The sequence below is a fragment of the Pseudoliparis swirei genome, chromosome 16 (genome assembly GCF_029220125.1).
Source record: "Pseudoliparis swirei isolate HS2019 ecotype Mariana Trench chromosome 16, NWPU_hadal_v1, whole genome shotgun sequence".
Lineage (NCBI taxonomy): Eukaryota > Metazoa > Chordata > Actinopteri > Perciformes > Liparidae > Pseudoliparis > Pseudoliparis swirei.
This window is the reverse complement of record NC_079403.1, coordinates 13,759,733-13,777,615: the sequence shown is the minus strand read 5'-3', so window position 1 is coordinate 13,777,615 and position 17,883 is coordinate 13,759,733. Positions and strand designations below refer to the sequence as shown.

Below are 17,883 nucleotides of genomic sequence, written 5' to 3'. Positions count from 1 at the left end.
TTCTAATTGCATTATGACAACGCCAAACAGATCGGACATGGTTTTCAAGTTGGAAGCTAGCGACCAAATGTCCACCGCCTTTGTTTCTCTAGCTGTACGACAGAGGCAATCATGTATTTTTGTTTATTTCTATGTTTCAGTGAAGGTTTCCCATGGATAAAAGCAAATGTAAGAGGGGAATACAAATCAAATAATAAGTTGTCACTCACACACATCTTAGGCTCCTTTTCATGGCAAGTGTGAAATGCATTCTCGGCAGAATCTCGCAAGACGCTTGATGCGACCGGGGCCACAACACCACGCCGTCACTTATCCACTCTAACTCTTGGCCCTTACTTATGCTGCAGGTACATGTGGCACTTCTCAGACAGGCAGAGGAGGAGCTGAAGGAGGCCAGACGAGAGGCAGCGAGACGGAGCTGCGAGGTGGATGCACAGAGAGCAGAGGTCCAGAGACTTCAGGAAGAGTTACTGAAGGGGGAGGAGACAATGAGGAGTGCCATCAGAGAGAAACAGAGTCTGAGCAGTCGTGCCAGGCAGTTGAGTCGAGAGCTGGAGGAGCGGCGCTGCAATCTGCAAGTGACAGGTGGCAATCAGTCAATAATCAATCAGTAACTCATTTCATCCATCCATCTGTCCCTTTATCCATCAAATATATTGAATACATGTGCTGTCTTTTACCAAATCGTATATTTTTATATTTACCCGCATTTAGTGGGTGTGTTTAGTGGCCTGCTAAGTTGAGAAAGTGGTGTGGGTGCCCTGCTTTTCTTGTTTGTTGATGTATCCCATCAGAAGCAGATGAGACGCTGGAGAAGTTGTGCAGTGTTCCCCTCCTTTGGTTTTGAACCAGCCACACTCCTGTTAGCTCAATCAGGTAGCTCAAATTAGCCAGCAGTGTTACAGCGAAGTGGTGATTTTGGTTGGGAGCTGTCTGCACGCAGTGTTAACTCAGATACACACTCACACACTCACACACACACACAGACACACAGACACACATTGTAGTTAGAGGTTTGATTTAATGACACACTGCTTTGGCGGTATGGTAATGATCTAGTTTGTGTGTGTGTGTGTGTGTGTGTGTGTGCATGTGTGTGCGTGCGTGCCTGATGGTGGCCTTTGTCGTAGTGTGTTTGTGGAGGAATGGTGATGGCTGGGTCTCACTGGGTACAGAAATGTCTCATTAAGAATTAACGTACACATCTACGGTCACGCCAGGCAAACACCTCACATACACACACACATACACGCGCACACACACATAGCCATTTCTCCCAACTCCAACTGCTTTAATTAGAACATACACACTTGCTCTCCGAGGTACAAATACACACACACACACACACTCACCTATTGTCCATAGAGAGATGAATCCGAGGTCTTTCTCCGTGGCAGAGAGTGGCTGGCTTGCTCGGTGAACACTGCTCATTAACAAGATAGAGACAGAAGGACAACGCTGTGTAGCTTGGCCTTTGTCTGTGATCAAAACCCATTCCCTCAACTCTACGCTCCACACAAAACCACATATTATTCCCCTTTTACCTTTGGCAAATACAATCCAGCAACGTAGAGCCTATTGTAATGACTTAAGAATAATAAAGGTGCATTATTATAAGAAAGGGGGCATTGTTTACCTGGATATAGCAGCAGCCTGAATAGACAGGGTGAGGAGTCAGCTTGAGAAATTACTGTTGTGGACAAAAGGTCTTTTTTATTAACATGAAGTCCTTATTGAGGTTATTTTTGTTTTATAAAACTACATCTTGAGTGGAGATTGATAATAGTAGATCAGGTGTAGGATAGAATAGACTGAAAAAGAACAGGTTAGAATACAGATTGTTAGACTGTGTAGAAAAACACAAAAAGGCATCATGTAAAATAAGAAAAGGCAGTAGGCTTATGGAATATTATAATAAAAGGTCTCTGTGGCCAGCTAGAGGGAATGTCCACGGGGCGAAAAGAAACGGAGGATGAGTTGGGAACCAGAGAAGTGTCGTATAGATGAGAATGAAGCAGCTGAAGGCAGCTGGATTCAATCAGACTGTGGCCAGAGAGTCAGGAATGAAAAGGGTGATTAAAAACAGAAAGAAAAAAGTCCTTAAACCAAGCACATAACTGTATGTGTCAAATTAAATGTCAATCTCTGACTGCATGCATTTTTCCACTTTACTAGATATTATGTTTCTTACTAAATAGTCAGTCCAGAGAGTAAATCACACAACACTAAACTCCACCGAGCTGAGAGTGTGTGTACCGTACATGTGTTGCATTTACACCATATGTGGCTCATTTGAACTAATTTGTGGCTCGATTTTTTTATAAAGTATTCAGACAAATAGAAAAGCTGTGTTACTAAGATTGTGTTAATAATCAGATTCACAGAAAACGGTACGACTTATAACCCAAATGGTTGGTTAAATGTTTGGGACATTTTGTTTATAGGACCTTCCTATGAAACTCAAGCAAGGATGAATATTTTAAAATATTCAAGTATGGCTGATGGAGTCAGCTTCCATCGCAAATAAGATGTGTTGTAAGGTTGGCTGTAATGTGAAATAAATGTGATGCTGTGTGACCACAAATGAAATAACAGCATAAACAAAAACACAATATCCATATTTCCACACTTCCACAAAAACAGAAATGTGATATTACCACCCCTCTGTGCTACTGATGTGCATCTGCCTAAAGATGATGAAATCATTATTGTGTGCGTGTGTGTGTGTATTTGTGTGTGTGTGTGTGTGTGCTGCTATCCAATCTGGATCCCTGGACGCACACGTGCACATGCCTCTCTCCTCCAATTCACCTCTATTACTAGCTATAATCCCATTTCACACTCTATCGATCCCCAAAACTGTTGTTCACCGGAACCAGCAGCAAACACCGGCATTTCTCCCCATCATTTCACCACCATTGTTCTTTATTACACAAATAAGCCCCCCTTTTGTCTCAGAGCAAACTTGGCCCCGCTGAAATATGAATTATAAATGTATGGCTAATAAAAGAGAAGTGGGGAAAGAGAGAGAGAGAAGGGGAGAGAGATAGCGATATAGAGAGAAGTGGTTGGTAGAAACATCAGAGAAAATGACTCCTTTACAAGAGTCTATTGATCAGTTTCTATCAAAGGGGGATGTCAGACATGAGATTACCTGGCAGTTTGAGCATTAGGTGCCGTGTGTTATAGCCCCGGGCCCTTGTACCGCTGCCAGAGGATTGTAAATAAAGCGAGGAGGAGAGAGCAAGAGGGGAGTGTGTTGGGGTGAATGTGTGTGAGTTTCAGGTTCGACGTGAGTGTGTGTTGCTCTTTGTCTTTGTTAGTGTTCACTGTTGTGTGCATATGATTTATTTGTATTTTTTTCTTCTCGTGGTGTATTTGTGTGCGTGACTGTGTGCGGCTGTGCGCCTGCACCTTTTGGCTTATACACAAAAGCAGTGTTGCAAGCCCATGAAACTTCAGAAAGAGAGGGAGTGAGTCTAGGGAGGCTTTGGGACGTCTCTCGGGAGCACCTTAGCCCGCTACGAATCCCCCAACAAAGCCAAAGGAAGCCCGTATGAAGCCTTATGAAGCTTTTATGAGGGGCGGGCAGGGCCCAGCCCAGCTCCAACCACTGATTCTGGGTTAGCCGGGTTCTCGTCCCTCTCATGTTAAAGGTTAGCTATGAGAGCGGGGTAATCTGACTGCAGATCTGTGATTATAAACTGATGCTGTATGATGGGCTTCGAAGCCCTTTTGAAGGCATTGAGAAGGAGAGATTAGATTATGAACTAATGTCATACCTTAAATTGTGAAGCCTGTGTTAAAGGGTCGAGAAAGTAAAAGACCCACGGTATTTTGTCTCATTTCCACTGCGTGGTTCGCCTCGACTTCATTCACTCTTGGTGCCGGGTCCTTCTCTCTATTTGGTATTCCGCTGCCGATTGTCCCCACTCGGTGTCGGCCAGATTCTCAACTGATCGCTGTGAAACCGCCTGACATCGTCTTCAACACAACATCCGCCGAATCCTTCCGTTGGCAACCAGACAGAGGTCAGCAATTTGTCAAATGTTGTATGGCATAGCGCACGCCGTAGTTCTGTGGGCGGAAATTTTACAAAAAATCTGGGGAGAGTGAGTAAAAATTCTAATTGCTGTTAAAAAGCTTGGCTTTTCAAAAATGGCGGGTTTCGAGGCAAGAGACCAGTAAGTGTTCTAATATCAGCTCGGCTCACTTGGGAAAACTATCCAAGACTTCTGCTCATGGAAAACCCCAAAAGAGGGAGTTAAGTAGAGCCATGGAGTGGAAATGCAGAATCTATTTTAAGCTATTAAGAATAATTGATTGCTGAGAAATCCACAATCCTCTGCGGATCCTCTTTTATTGTGGGACATTTTTGCAGCATTTGGTCATCAAACTAAGCTAAATATACCACACATCGTATATACACTCCTGCTGTATGTTTGCTGCTTCCTACTTGTGTGTATTTTCTTGTTTTTTTAAATTGTTTTTTTATCGAAAGATGTCTTTCCTTCCATTTGATTTTCTGTGTGTGTGTGTGTGTGTGTGTGTGTGTGTGTGTGTGTGTGTGTGTGTGTGTGTGTGTGTGTGTGTGTGTGTGTGCGTGTGTGTGTGTGTGTGCAATCTATGCAGCTAATTGCTCTCTCTGTGGCCTCCACTGGTGGGAGGTGTCACAGAGGTCACATCACAACTAATGCTTTAATTGTGAATTTGATCTCACACTTGAGTTTTCATGTCTCTGCTTTATTGATTATTGAGATTCAGAACAAACTTTCACCTTGAGGGTTAGTGAAATAGCCAAGGTAGAGACGCCTGCGCACACAAATAAGAGTGTTTTTGCATCGTTAAATATTTAGCAATTCCAGTTGCCGCTTCAATTTTCCTAGGGCTTCAGTTTAAATAGTTTGGATGCTGCAAAATCATAAATGAATCATGGCTTTATTAAATGTAGATTTTCTTTTCTCCTTCCCCTCAATTCTGCTATTAGTTTTTAGCTTCTCCCGGTTCAGTCTGTCCCACAAAGTCAAGGTCCGTCATTCTGTAAATTTCACACACAAATACACTTGCATGCCCACAAAGTCAAGGTCCGTCCTCTACATATTCAGCGCACACACCTCCTCAATATTCACCAGCCTTGACCACCGATGGCTGACAGTTTATGTTATATTCAATATAAATAATATTTAATGTAGTGAAAAGGCTTTAAGAGCTATGAAGAAACAATGACTCACAAAATGGTATAAAGAACAAAAGAAAAGCAGGAGGGGTCAAATCCTAAATTTAAAATTCAAACTAAAAAGGGCCTGCATAAGCAAAGCTAACCAAGGAACCGCTCCATGTGCTAAACTACTAAGTGTAGGACAATGGGGTTTTATTGCATGTAGACGGAGGGGAAAAGGGAACATGATTGAAGGGATGCAGTCAGGAGCGCGAGCTCTCGCGGCTTGCTCAAGGTGAAGAGTGCCATCTACTGGCAGAGTCAGGGAGCGCTCTTTTTCTTTTTGTCTCAACAAAAGGGGCTGCTGCCTCGTCTCAGTGCAATACTTTCACTTCTAGCTTCTCTGCCTCCTAAAGGCATTCAGCGCTTTCGTCTGCGGCGTAGTTCGTTTTGCTCTGACGGCGGCTCGCAGTTCATATTTTCACGCTGAATTTGACGAGGCTCAATAATCACCTGTGTACATTCGAGTTGTGTCAATCATTCTTTAAACCGTGGTCTGCTGCAGCATGAAAGGTACTGTATATTAATACTTGTTCTTGTGATCCGTATGTCTTTCTTCAAATGAATTAGAAGACAAAATGAATACATCCGACAATTTAATACCTCTATTAGAATCTATAATTTTTCTTTCCTCTGGCCATTTGAATACTCTTTAATAAATCCTAACCAACAGCCGCTGAAGTGAACTGTTGCTCTTCACCTCACACTTTTCTGCCCCTGTCTTTCCTCCCTCTCTCCTGCTCAGTGGAGGAGTTGGCAGCCCGTGCAGAGGAGGCGAGGCGGATGGAGGGGTGCCTGAATGAGGGAAAGCTAGCAGAGGAGAAAATAAGGTAAAACGGGAAAGAGGGAGTGAGGGGAAGAAGCTTCCTCTCTTATCCTATTTCCCATGGTCCCCTGTGTAAACTCAGTAATCAAAAACATTTAGCTTTTTCGCATGCGGCGTACAGTAGGCTGTATAACTGAACATGTGTTGAACAGAACCGCCCTAAGCTCTAAATACGTGCATTGTTTAAGAGAGTCTTCAAAGCAAAATGCCTAACTTTTTATTATTTCTGAAGATTTGGATATCCCAGCGGAAAATGAACTCCTGTTCCCGGGTGAATCTAACAAAACTCTTAACGTGTATTGATGGGACACGGTGGGTAAGCGGCTGTTAGGTCGTGGAGTTCAGAGTTCAGAGGCGAGACCCCCGGATGACCCCTGTGTTTCACCAGAGCTGCGGTGATGACATCAGCGAGCATGTATCACCCAGTGGAGTGTGTTTGTGTGCGCCTGTTTGTGCGCACATATTTGTGGTTGTGGCTTTGGCTTCGACACAACCTAACTGCAGCGGCCTCCTATTGGGAGTTCATGGTTAGTTGAGCCATGGAACATTTTCATCCTCAACCGACAATTTCAAAACTCTGCATGGAGACTTTTTAGGTTACATTATGAATTATTACATTTAAACCAATTTTAGGTAGTGAATGGTAAAACAATCGCTGTGTCTGCATATTATATCCATTTGCAGAACCATGCTGTTTACTGTTAACCCAGAATTATCTAATAACGGCAAAGACATGAAAGGTTTTTAAGCAACAACACCATACTAATGGCTTCCATCTGTGCTGTGGGAAATCCCCTCCTTTCTCCACAGGATGCCTCCTCTCCTCCTTTCCTTTCTCTTTTCCACTCTGTTCATCCTATCCTGTGTTCTCTCCATGGGCCAATCTATCAGGCATTTTCTCTTGTTTCGGCCGTTCTGCCTTCGCTTTTACGACCGCTGAGTTACTCTATTAGTTTTAAGCTCAGTGCTGAAACATGTTGTAAATTATTCTATATATTGGAGACACTATAATTTATGAGAATACATTTGAGAATGTAAATATATATAAATAGATTTTTTTATATTTTAATTAAAATCCCCAATCTTTTGCTGGGTATAGCCTCAAAACAGCTATTGATTGACTTTCTTGAATCATTACATGATGAATACATAACTTTTCTGTCTATTAAAGATGTTAAAAAAATATCTCAGGTTGAAGCTGAAATGATTTGCCAATTAGTTGATTGATTAAAAAAAAAATGCATTGTCAATAATTTGTATTAATTATTTAAAAGTCCTTTTTTAAAAGTAAAATCTGAACGTTTTCCCTAGAAACTAAATAGAAATATATACTTTTGGACTGGGTTGGACAAAATCTGTTATTTAGAAAAATCTATTTGAATTTCTGGGAAACTAATGGGCAGTTTTCACTGTTTTATGAAGTGATTAATTTATTGACAGAGAAATCAGCATATTCATTAAAAATAAAAACAATTGATAGTTGCAGCCTGAAAAAAAGTAGAATCTAATTGTGATAGGTCAAGGTTTTTGGTAGTCAACTGCCTAAATCATTAATTAAAAAATTAACAAATGATGTATAGAGCGAGAGGGGTAGATATTGAATGATACATAATGTATTGGGAATTTCTTACATGTGTCAATTTAACACAAATACCGGTGAACAACTAATGGTGTAATGCTGACTTTGTGATCTTTCACTGCATAGTCATTAAACAAATTTTTGTTACTGTAAAATCTATAATATATGAACTTTAGTTCACTGTCCCAAAACCAAGCCAACATATTTTTTATATACATTTTAATTTGCTTTTTGAGGTTCAGGTCAAGAGTGGGGCTGGTTTGTTTTGGTGAATGTGTGTGTGTGTGTGTGTGCGCGTGTATGTGTGTGTGTTTTTGTGTGTGTGAAGAAGGTTGGGGGGGTGGGTGTTGAGGCTCACTGAGCGGCCGAAGCGAAGCTGTGGAGGGAGGTTTGTGGAAATGGTAATCATTTGTCGTATTGATCTGGCTGTAGCCAGGGCAGCTGGCACACACAAACTTGCTCGCACACGTGTACACACACACTTGCAGACACTAACTGACTCACATACACACAGACGCACAGTTGCGTGGCAGGAATAGACCCCCTCATATTGATCCCCTTCACATTCCCTTAGCTCGGCTGCCACACACACCTACACACACACACACATGCATGCACGCATGCACACACACGCACGCATACTCATACTTACTGGGCCTGTTTAAACACACCCACATATCTTGATTTTGGATAAACTTCATTTTGAATTAAATACCTACAATGTATTTGTCTTTCGGATGGTTTCTTATATTAGTATTAATGAAGTGAAAATATTTAAATGATCAAAAAAACTAAACTAAAATATATATAGTGAGTGTTTAAAAAAAAAAGATTGACCTTATTCTAGTATATTGCTCCATTTAATTGTTGTGCTGTGCGTGCAGGTCAATGGCTGTGAGGCTGCACACAGAAGTGGCAGAGCTCAGGAGGAATCTTCAGCTGGCCGTCGATCACAAACTCAGAGCAGAGAGAGAGAAACAGGAAGCCCAGGAACAGGTGAATACATGCACACCAGACCCGAGTGACACAGCTTCTGACAATAATGCTGAGCGTTTGTTTGAATTGGCTTGAAACACAGCGCAGGCGAGGTGTTTGTCATCTGAACCATTCTAAGATACTTACAGAAAGCTGGACCAATTATACCATTTCATATCATTTAAACGTGATCATTATAAGCCTTCTGCCCAGGAGCGGATTGATTTTAGTCGGTGACCCTACCCTCTTTATAAGGTGTGTCTACTGTACTAAATAAACAGGTATACTAAAATGCATATGTGAAGGTTTTCTCTTCTCTCTTCTCCTCCCATGCCCTCCAAGGTCTTCCTCTCCTCTCATTCCCTCCTCTACTCTCTCCCCACCACCCCGGTACCTTTTTGATGATTAGTGGCATATATCCGGTGCTAGAGCCCGGATTATCTTGTCCAAGAGAAGGAGGGGTGTATGCGGGACCTAAACCTGGCAAGGTGATTTGGAGCGTTAATTCCTGGGTGTAATATTCCCTGATATTCCCTAATGTTCTGGCTGGGAGCGAAGGGGGAGGGCGTCTCAGGGGAGAGCAGTTGTCAGAGCTGAGCCGCCGCTGTACAAAGGCAGAATGGATAATTAAGGGTAAAGCCAGGACGGGGAACTGATGTTCATTTAGATTCGACAAACTTTGAATTCCGTCCTAAACTCCTGAGCACAGTCGCTCTCTTGGATCTTGATTTTGCATTTAGTTCTAATAGTTACTCCTTTTCTTCTTTCCCTTTGCCTCTGTTTCTTTCTTTTCCTCTCTGCATTCTCCTGTTCTTTGTCCCTCTCTTTTCTTACCCTTTCCCCGTCTCTCCGTTTCTCTCCCTTTCTCTCGCTCTTCCTCACCTCACTCTTTCTTCCACTCCGTCCTTGTGAATAATGCAGCCCACATAGCATGGCTCGTCTTTTTCTCGTAACATTAGTGCACCAGGGTTTGACAATAGTGATTGCCCAGGCAGGGCCGGTAAGACCCTGACTTAGGCCAGACGATCGGTCAGTCAGTAGCCAACCAGAGCTCGCCAAGAGTTCCTCATATATTTATCAACTGTTATAAATCCTTTTACGTCGGCGTTAGCTGTGTGACTGCTGAGGGAGTTGCGGGCTTCCACTCTAGCTTTAGTTTGGCTTATGCCTTGGAGGGATCTTTGTTTGTTTGGTCATGTGTGTGTGTGTGTGTGTCTTTGTCTGTCTGTGCATATAATCTTGTTTACTACTGGACCCATCAGCCTCATATATGACTGTGTGGCCATGGACCTTTTTTGGTTGCGGTGATTCCAAAAACTTTTGTTATACTGCCGTTGACTCACTCCTCTTTACGTTACCGATTCATTTCAATGACTTTAAATTCATCACAATACGACATGAATAAATAACCTGTTTAAAAAATAAAATGTCTCCACAACCATCTGAACTGTTAGGCAGCTGGGAGGGATAATTGAGTGTGTTTCAAATATTCTATGTTTGGGAGGGGAGATGGAGACACGTGGCTGAGATCTGTGTGTACTTCATTAGTTTATTCTGTAGCTGTTTGGGAGTGTGTGTACACGTGTCTGCATGTCTTTGAATATGTGTTTCCTCCTGCACTCCCTCTTTGCGTTCTTACTGTCTTCCATCATTTCAACAAACGATGTGCTTTTCAATGAATTTGACTCCAAACATTGTTTAAACACCAGTGTGATGACCGCCCTTCTGACTATGACTCCTTCATCAGGTCTCAATCTCTGTTATTGACCAGCAGAAGATGAATTATCCGCTGGTGAAAAAAAATCAAAGGGTTTGAAATGGTAAATGGTACACTACAGTGGCCTATAGAGGAAATCTATATTACAAATTGCCTCAGTGCACAGTAGCTGAACCTCAGATAGCCTGTCTTTCTTTGTGTGTGTGTGTGTGTGTGTGTGTGTCAATGTGTACACAGTGTGCACAGTGTGTATATGTGTGTGTGTTGTATGTGTGTTACATGCAAAGTCTTGTTTGTGTTTGCCAGGTTGTTTTAATGTTTCTTTTCTGATATGAAGAAAGGGATTTGCATGTTATCTGCCAGTCCATGTTTTGCTTGCATGTTGGTCGCTCAGCATGCACGGGTACACACACACACACACACACACACACATACACACACACACACATACACACTGACTTCACTTGATCCTGTCCCTCTGCATGAGTCCAGTTCAAATACGAGTTGTGGTAAACATGAGGCGTGTATTTGTGACTGATCAAATCAGCCCCCACTCTTTTTCCCTCACACACTCACAAACACACGTACACACCCACACACACAACACACGAAATCACAGTCATTAGTGTGTTTGCCTCAACTTCTCTTAGCATGGAGTATTCGATTTCAAACAGCTTAATGAGGATTTGCGGAGAAGTTTTCAGATAGCAAAAGTTTCTGAGCATGTTTTCTTTCCCATACATTTTGTAAAACTATTGATGAGAAATACAATTAGACAGTAGCTTTAATAATTTCTAGTCAGTGGGGTAATTAGAAGGATCAGCCTGGTTGCTGCTTATATACACGAGCAATATTTTTTATTCTGCACATGGAGGTTGACAAAGTGAAACATAATTTGATCCATTTTCCTCCATTTTCGAGACGGTGGTTTAGCTTCCCAACGTTGCGGCATCTAATCATGTTTGACACACTTGCAGGTGTCAATCACAGGCTCAATTGTTTCTAAAATGTGCCTGTGTAAGGGAACTTTGCAATTATGAGTGTGCAATATTTTCATTTTCTTGATGCTCGAGAAAGTTGGTCTCTGGAACGCTCTCGTCTGGTCACTGATCTCACTCATTATACCTGATGGAAGCCCCAAGCCAGGCTTAATTAGCTTAAAATGACCCACACTAGATCACTGTTTCTGCACAAACACACACACACACAAACGCAGACACACGGGTTAGATGATGGAGAAATGAGGATAGACAAATGAATCTCATTTGTTTAGTTGATGAATAAAGAGAAGTGGTCCAATCGTCTCCCTGTTTAACCATGGAATGGCCTTCGTATTTGTTCAATGTGTGTGTGCATGCGTGTCCGTGTGTCCCATCACCCTCAAACACAGCTCATTAAGCTACAGTCGTGTAATTCATCTGTGGGATGGGATGGACAGTCGAGCAGACACGGCTGCTATTGTTCTTGTTGTCTCTGTAACTTTCCGTGTCTCTCTTCGCTGTCACACTCTCTCTCTCCACCTCAAAGTCGCTGTATGCTAAAGTCCATGAGGGTCATATATGGCATGATGAGTTAAAATTAAAAGAAGGGGAAGAGAGAAAAATGTGGGATAGGTGCGTAGATATTTAATGTTTTTTTTTCTCTCTCTAAATTTTCATCTCATCCAATGGGGTGTTCAGCATCACCAGGGGGCTACAGCATGGCTCCGCGCCTGTTGTCCACCTTTCAAAAAAGCTTTTTGCAGGCAATACAGTTAGTAATGTAAATACATTCATACAAGTGTGAGCATTTTCTTTTACAAATGTTAATTGAATAGCAATATATCCTCTATTCAAACTATGGCTCCCTTTTTAAAGGTCGACATGTCTGTGCTTAGCACCACAATATCATCATATCCAAAACTAGTGCTGCATCCAATAGTTAAAAGCTTCATTCATAACGGTGACATTCAAATTATTATTAATAAATTACAGAGACTTTGTGTGCAATAGTCCACCTCCTCTTCCCCTCTTTCCATCACTCTTCCACACAGCGAGCGATACGGTGCTCCCCAAGTCAACATTTATTGAAATAAGATTAATGTTATGATTACATAGTTAATGTTATGCTTCAATCCATATGCCTTTTGTTGGCGTTTAGCTTTTCAGAGAGAAACACTTTCTCTGCTACTAAAACCTCTTTCCTGCCACAGTGAGGCACGGACCTGTATTAACGGGGCTGTCGAGCATCACTCTTACAATCCAAAACACAAAACCATACTATTCCCAATTTCTGTTTTTTGACGTTATTGGTTGATGATGTCAAAACTATGATGACAGGCATTTAAGGTTCATTTGAAAACCTACAAAAATGACATTTGACACAGTCCTATCTATCGCATTGACTGCTACATCTCTGGGTGAGCAGGCGCATGAAGAACAGAGATGCTGGGTGGTGAGATCCATGGAAGAGATGGCAAATTGGTTCATAATCAATAGTTTCAAATGCAATAGAGCTCAGCAGGTGGACGTGCCGCTGCACCAGAAACATTTCTAAATGCACAGCAGATTATGAACATCGTTGATCTGATAGTAAATTAAAATTGGTTCAATATTGGTGTAGAAACAAACTATTGTCGAGCATCTCTTCTATCAGCGATATATATCATTTTCTCTCATTCTCAGGTCATGTTTAGTTTTGTTATAGAGATGCATTCATAGAAGGAAAATCTTGGATTGCTGAAACCTTTTGTTCTCTCAATTCTATCAGTCAGTCAGAGTTTTGTATACCTGTGTTTGAGACTTTGGTAAAGGAAGCTTGTTGGATTAGTCTTTTAACAAAATACACATGCCACTCATATAATGACGTCTAATTCATATAAATAAGTAAGATTGCTGTTATTGTTATTACTCAAGGTCAACATTTTATCATCTCACCTCAGCTGCAAGTTTAACTCTTCAGCGATCCTCTTTCAGATTCTAAAAGAGGTTTGTAATATCCCCAAGAAGGACTTACAATAGTCATTATCAGTGTCTGAGCCAAGGACTAAAGACTACTTAGATATGCACGGTTATTAACATTAAAATGTTTTCGTAAATATATCCTACTTCTCATATATAAGTGGTTCTCTAAGAGAACATATTCTGATGTTCACTGATAACCAGCATTGCTGAGTTGTGGCCTCCTTCACTGTTCTGTAGAGTGAACTGAGGGCCTTTAAAATGAGATCGGCCTCGGCACGTTTTGTGTGTGTTTGCAGAAATTGTTTCCTACAAATCAATCATGTAGTGGAAAATAAAAAAATAAATGCCTCCCACCTCTACATTATTATATTTTCCAACATTTTATTAAGGTGCAGAAAAAATAACAACGCGGCTCGTCGTGTTTTTCTAAACTCTTGCTGCATCAGCTCATCACTAAACAATACAGCAACAATAAAAATCTAAAATTGTTCTTTTGTGCTGCTGCACATTTGAGAAATGCTGTCTGAAATTGGCGATTGTTATGATTATATTCAGAAACTGTGTGTAGTAAAGAAAGTAAAGAAGACTTTGTCCAGATGTATGGACCCATTCCGGTCTGCACCCCCCAACGGAGCCAGAGTGTCCACTATAGTTTAAAATACCACAGGATAGATGTGGTAACTTCATCCAGCTGGTGGGTGGGAATCATCTCCCAAGCTGGTAATGTAGTTACAAACAAGAAAGGGGACTTCAAATATGGCAGCCATTCATAAATAACCCAGCAGCATGCGTAGGAGAGTTAGCGATGAAAAGGACGGGGAAAGGAGTGAGGCCATGCAGCAGCAGACATAGGTAATTAAAGAAGCCATCATCAGCATCATTAATATACTCGCTCTGCTGTGGCCCACTGGCTAGTCTAATGGAGAACATGTCTAATGGAGAACATGTCATCATCGTCACCATTAGGGAGAGTGGGACACGCACAAACATACACACACATGGTCTTAATGTTGGGTCACGCCATGATTATCACCATTAAGCCGAGAGTGAGAAGACCTGCTTAGAGAACCTCATTCTCCTGCCACTGTACTCGCACATGCACACATACAGTGTACTCGCACACGCGCGCACACACACACACACACACACGCCTGTAGATCTTTAATTCAGACCCTGTGAGTGATAAGTATGCATATTTAAGTGATGTCAGGCCTGTTGGGTCTTTTAATTAGACAGAATGAATGAATGTTTTATATGAACGTGTTTAACAATAAATGTGTTCATTAATTTGATGAGAGGATGTGCTCTGATGAGCTGAGTGGAACAGAGTAATGGCTCATATTCGGCTCTGGCGGTTTGATAGCAACCACCAGGCTGTCTGTTTCTGATTTCTTTCCTAAAGTTAACTTTGAGTTATGGCTATCCCCCGACCTTGGACAGCTTGGTATGTTTTAGTGAAAAGGCACTTTTGTCCTGGACAGCAACTGTGCAACGTGATACTCCTCCACGGCTCCATGTAGAATAGAAAAGATGGAAAATCCATTAACAGCTTAAATCCCCACAATATTTTTCATTTCTTTGGGAGGGGGTTCTGCAGATAGACTTTGAGGTTTGTCATAAAAGTTAATTCAGATGTATAAGTTCAGGGAAAAATTGCACTCAGTCCATATTGTTTCTATTGTCAATGAAACGTGTGGGCTGTGGACTGGACAACCCCAAACAAATCAAAATGACAAATACTGTTCCAGCAGCTGATCCTTCACCAGCACTGCAGTAGTGAACTCATATTCTCTAGCATAGACCTGAAAGGACCATTGGTATTGCCCGACTTGGTTAGTGTGTCCCAAATGCATTTTGTTGCCCCTTTTAGCCCCCATCATCTGCTAAAATATTTGCGCAACAAAACCAATCTAAATGTTAAGCAGGTATGCTACTTTACTCCTCCCCCTGCTTGCAATTGCACCTCCTTTGTGCCTTTTTTCTCTAAATGTCCATCCTGCTCCCCCTCTGTCACACTCTCCCCCTCTTTTTCACACACCCTTCCACTGCCTCCCTTGACACCGGTGGAAACAGAGTGATGGTGCGTAATTTAGTCCTAATCACAACATCAGACTTGTGCTGCGATTTACATCCCTCCGCCAGCCGAGCCAGTCGGATGGTCAGGAGGGAGATGTTAATGTAGGAGCACAGGTAATTGCTGTCATTACAGCGCAGATCCCGCCAGTGTGCGTGAAAGTGTGTGCAGATGCATTGTGAGTTTGGGGGAGTTTTGAGCTTTTGAATGATAGTTTTTTTTATTGCAGTGTATATAATTACTATTGGAGTATTAGTGTGTGGTTTTCGTCGACAGCAGAACTTCCTCCACATGAAGATGTGCCCGTGCATGACACAAAACCGGATTGAAACATGGTATCCAATATGTGTTTCCATTGTTGATAAATGCAATTACAATTGATGCCCTGACCGAGTTTACTCTTCAAAATTGAACGATTCGCTCGGTGTAATTTCATCGTTACCTCAGTTTTTCTTTATTGCTTCGTTTGCAAGAAGTGCAGCTCTTCCTTAATCTGATTGAAATTAAAAGTCTAATCTTTCATCATGTTGTTAAATTTGAATCATTGATTATATGTCAATGTCGTCTTCACAACTTCCTGCCACTTGTGAAGCATCCCGTTCATCGGTGTTGCTGAAGGAGCATTCTCTTCTTGAATTGCACCTTCATTGTCTCACATTCATTTGGCATATGGGAGGTTTCACAGTTGCAGGTCTCACAGACACACGCAAACCTTTCTGACGACTTTACTGAAAGCCACCTCTTTCAGACATACCTCATTTCAGCCCGCTGCTGTGCACAGGCTGGTTTCGTATTGCAGATCATTTTAGGTTAAGTATGACGGGTGACCTTTTGAACTGTATGACTGGTTGAGGTGGTGCATGACAGGCCAGCTTCTCTGAGATACAGGTGTACATATACGCATGTTGTTTTCACTGCTGTGGATGTGGTCTGGAGGAGTTTGACTTCCAGGACATATTGACACAATCCCAACAATCAACAAACAGAGACAGGGTTACCAGACTTTGTGAACATGAGAGACGATTCATCTTCATTTGTCATCTTGAAGGAGGAAATGAAGGTTAAATGTTTGTGATAATCACTTCTTTGATTACTTTTCTTTTTGCATAGTCAGCTCAGCATCTGTAGGATCAGCTGTCTGAGTCACATTTAACTCTGTGAGGGTTTTAAAGATAAACATCAGCAGGAACATATTTTGGTATATAAATAGGGTTCAGCATACACACACACACACACACACATGCACACAGTACATGATTCGCCTCACACAGCAGTTGATGTTTTGACATTTTGGGTTAATCATATGACATTTTTGGATGCTTAAATTATGGCCCACATATTGGAAACTTATTTTTTCCATGTTTGTCCAAGTCTTTGTGGTAAAATGGTATGGCGTATCAAGGTGTTTCCATGGCGATAAGGGTAATGTGTCAGGGTCCCAAGAGTTTAGGCCTGGAAAGGTCTTGACTGATAAGCAGAATAAAAAAGTCAGCAGTTTGGCCAGTGCCATCCCATCCCTGTTTTCACCCCTCACCCGTCTCTTCTTTCCAATCTCATCCTCAGTCTGCTTCTGCTCTCCCTCATCCTCGTCTTTCCTGCTTTGCACCTGCTGAATACCTAACCCTGTTATTTATACCTGTGTCTGCAAATGCCATCTCTTTCATCTCCCATTATTCTCCATTTACCTATTTTTGTTTTCTTGCATTGCTATTAGGCTCTATTTCTAACATTTATGTTCACTGTGTCATTGCGTCCCATCTATTAGAGCCCCACTTATCCCTCTTTTTTTACCTTCCTTTTTTTCCCACCTTTGGTGGGCATGTAGAGAGAGAGAGAGAGAGAAAGAGATAGATTGAGAAAGAGAGAGAGAGAGAGAGACCCATTTCTGGAAAGGCAATGTTAAAAGTTAATATTTCCCATGAAAGAAAGTAATATTCTTTGAAGCTCTAAACACATCTAATTTAATCAAAGCACATTGAAATGAATGTTCCATTTTATGTTTATCACGAATCCAGTCAGAGAATAGATGGTGGGTTTTTAAAGTGAGGAAAATAACTATTTACAGCATTAAAGATTGCTGTATGACAGGTAATGTCTGTGATTGTAGGTGGACACCCTCCTGTCGGAGCTGGCGGGGACGCGGTCTGACAAGGCAAACCTACGCCTTGAGAGCCAGTTGGTCGTGACGAATGTCAACCGTTGGATTACTGAACAAAAGTAGGACCCTGTGATGTGTTTTTTTATGGCTAATTGAATTAATTTATATTTGAAAAACTCACTTCCCTGTACTGCGTATGCTTTTTCTTTGATTGTGTGTGTGTGTGCACAGTGTATTTTTTCATGGGCTTTGTGGACTGTAAACTGTTTAACTGGTGGGTGTTTATGTCCTTATAAAAAGCCGGAGATAGTTTAGTTTTCCACTCGGTAACATCATCATGTCAACATCTTTCTTCTTCTCTCAGGGCTTCCAACGAGAGCCTCGGTGCCCAGATGAAGGCCCAGAACAAGCTGCTGCTCATCGTCACTGGAGAGAAAGAGTGAGTGTGTGTTTG

General features: G+C 41.7%; 1 protein-coding gene across 4 annotated transcripts in view; it reads left to right on the top strand.

Annotated features, from left to right (window-relative positions):
• Window positions 1–17,883, top strand: part of LOC130206361 (myosin-9-like) — a 98,288-nt gene that overhangs the window by 64,125 nt on the left and 16,280 nt on the right. For all 4 annotated transcript variants that reach the window (XM_056434291.1, XM_056434290.1, XM_056434292.1 and 1 more), the window contains 5 exons: window positions 348–585; window positions 5,964–6,048; window positions 8,508–8,619; window positions 17,439–17,548; window positions 17,794–17,868. In XM_056434291.1, the coding sequence (XP_056290266.1) occupies window positions 348–585; window positions 5,964–6,048; window positions 8,508–8,619; window positions 17,439–17,548; window positions 17,794–17,868 (620 nt within the window). The remainder of the gene's footprint in view (window positions 1–347; window positions 586–5,963; window positions 6,049–8,507; window positions 8,620–17,438; window positions 17,549–17,793; window positions 17,869–17,883) is intronic.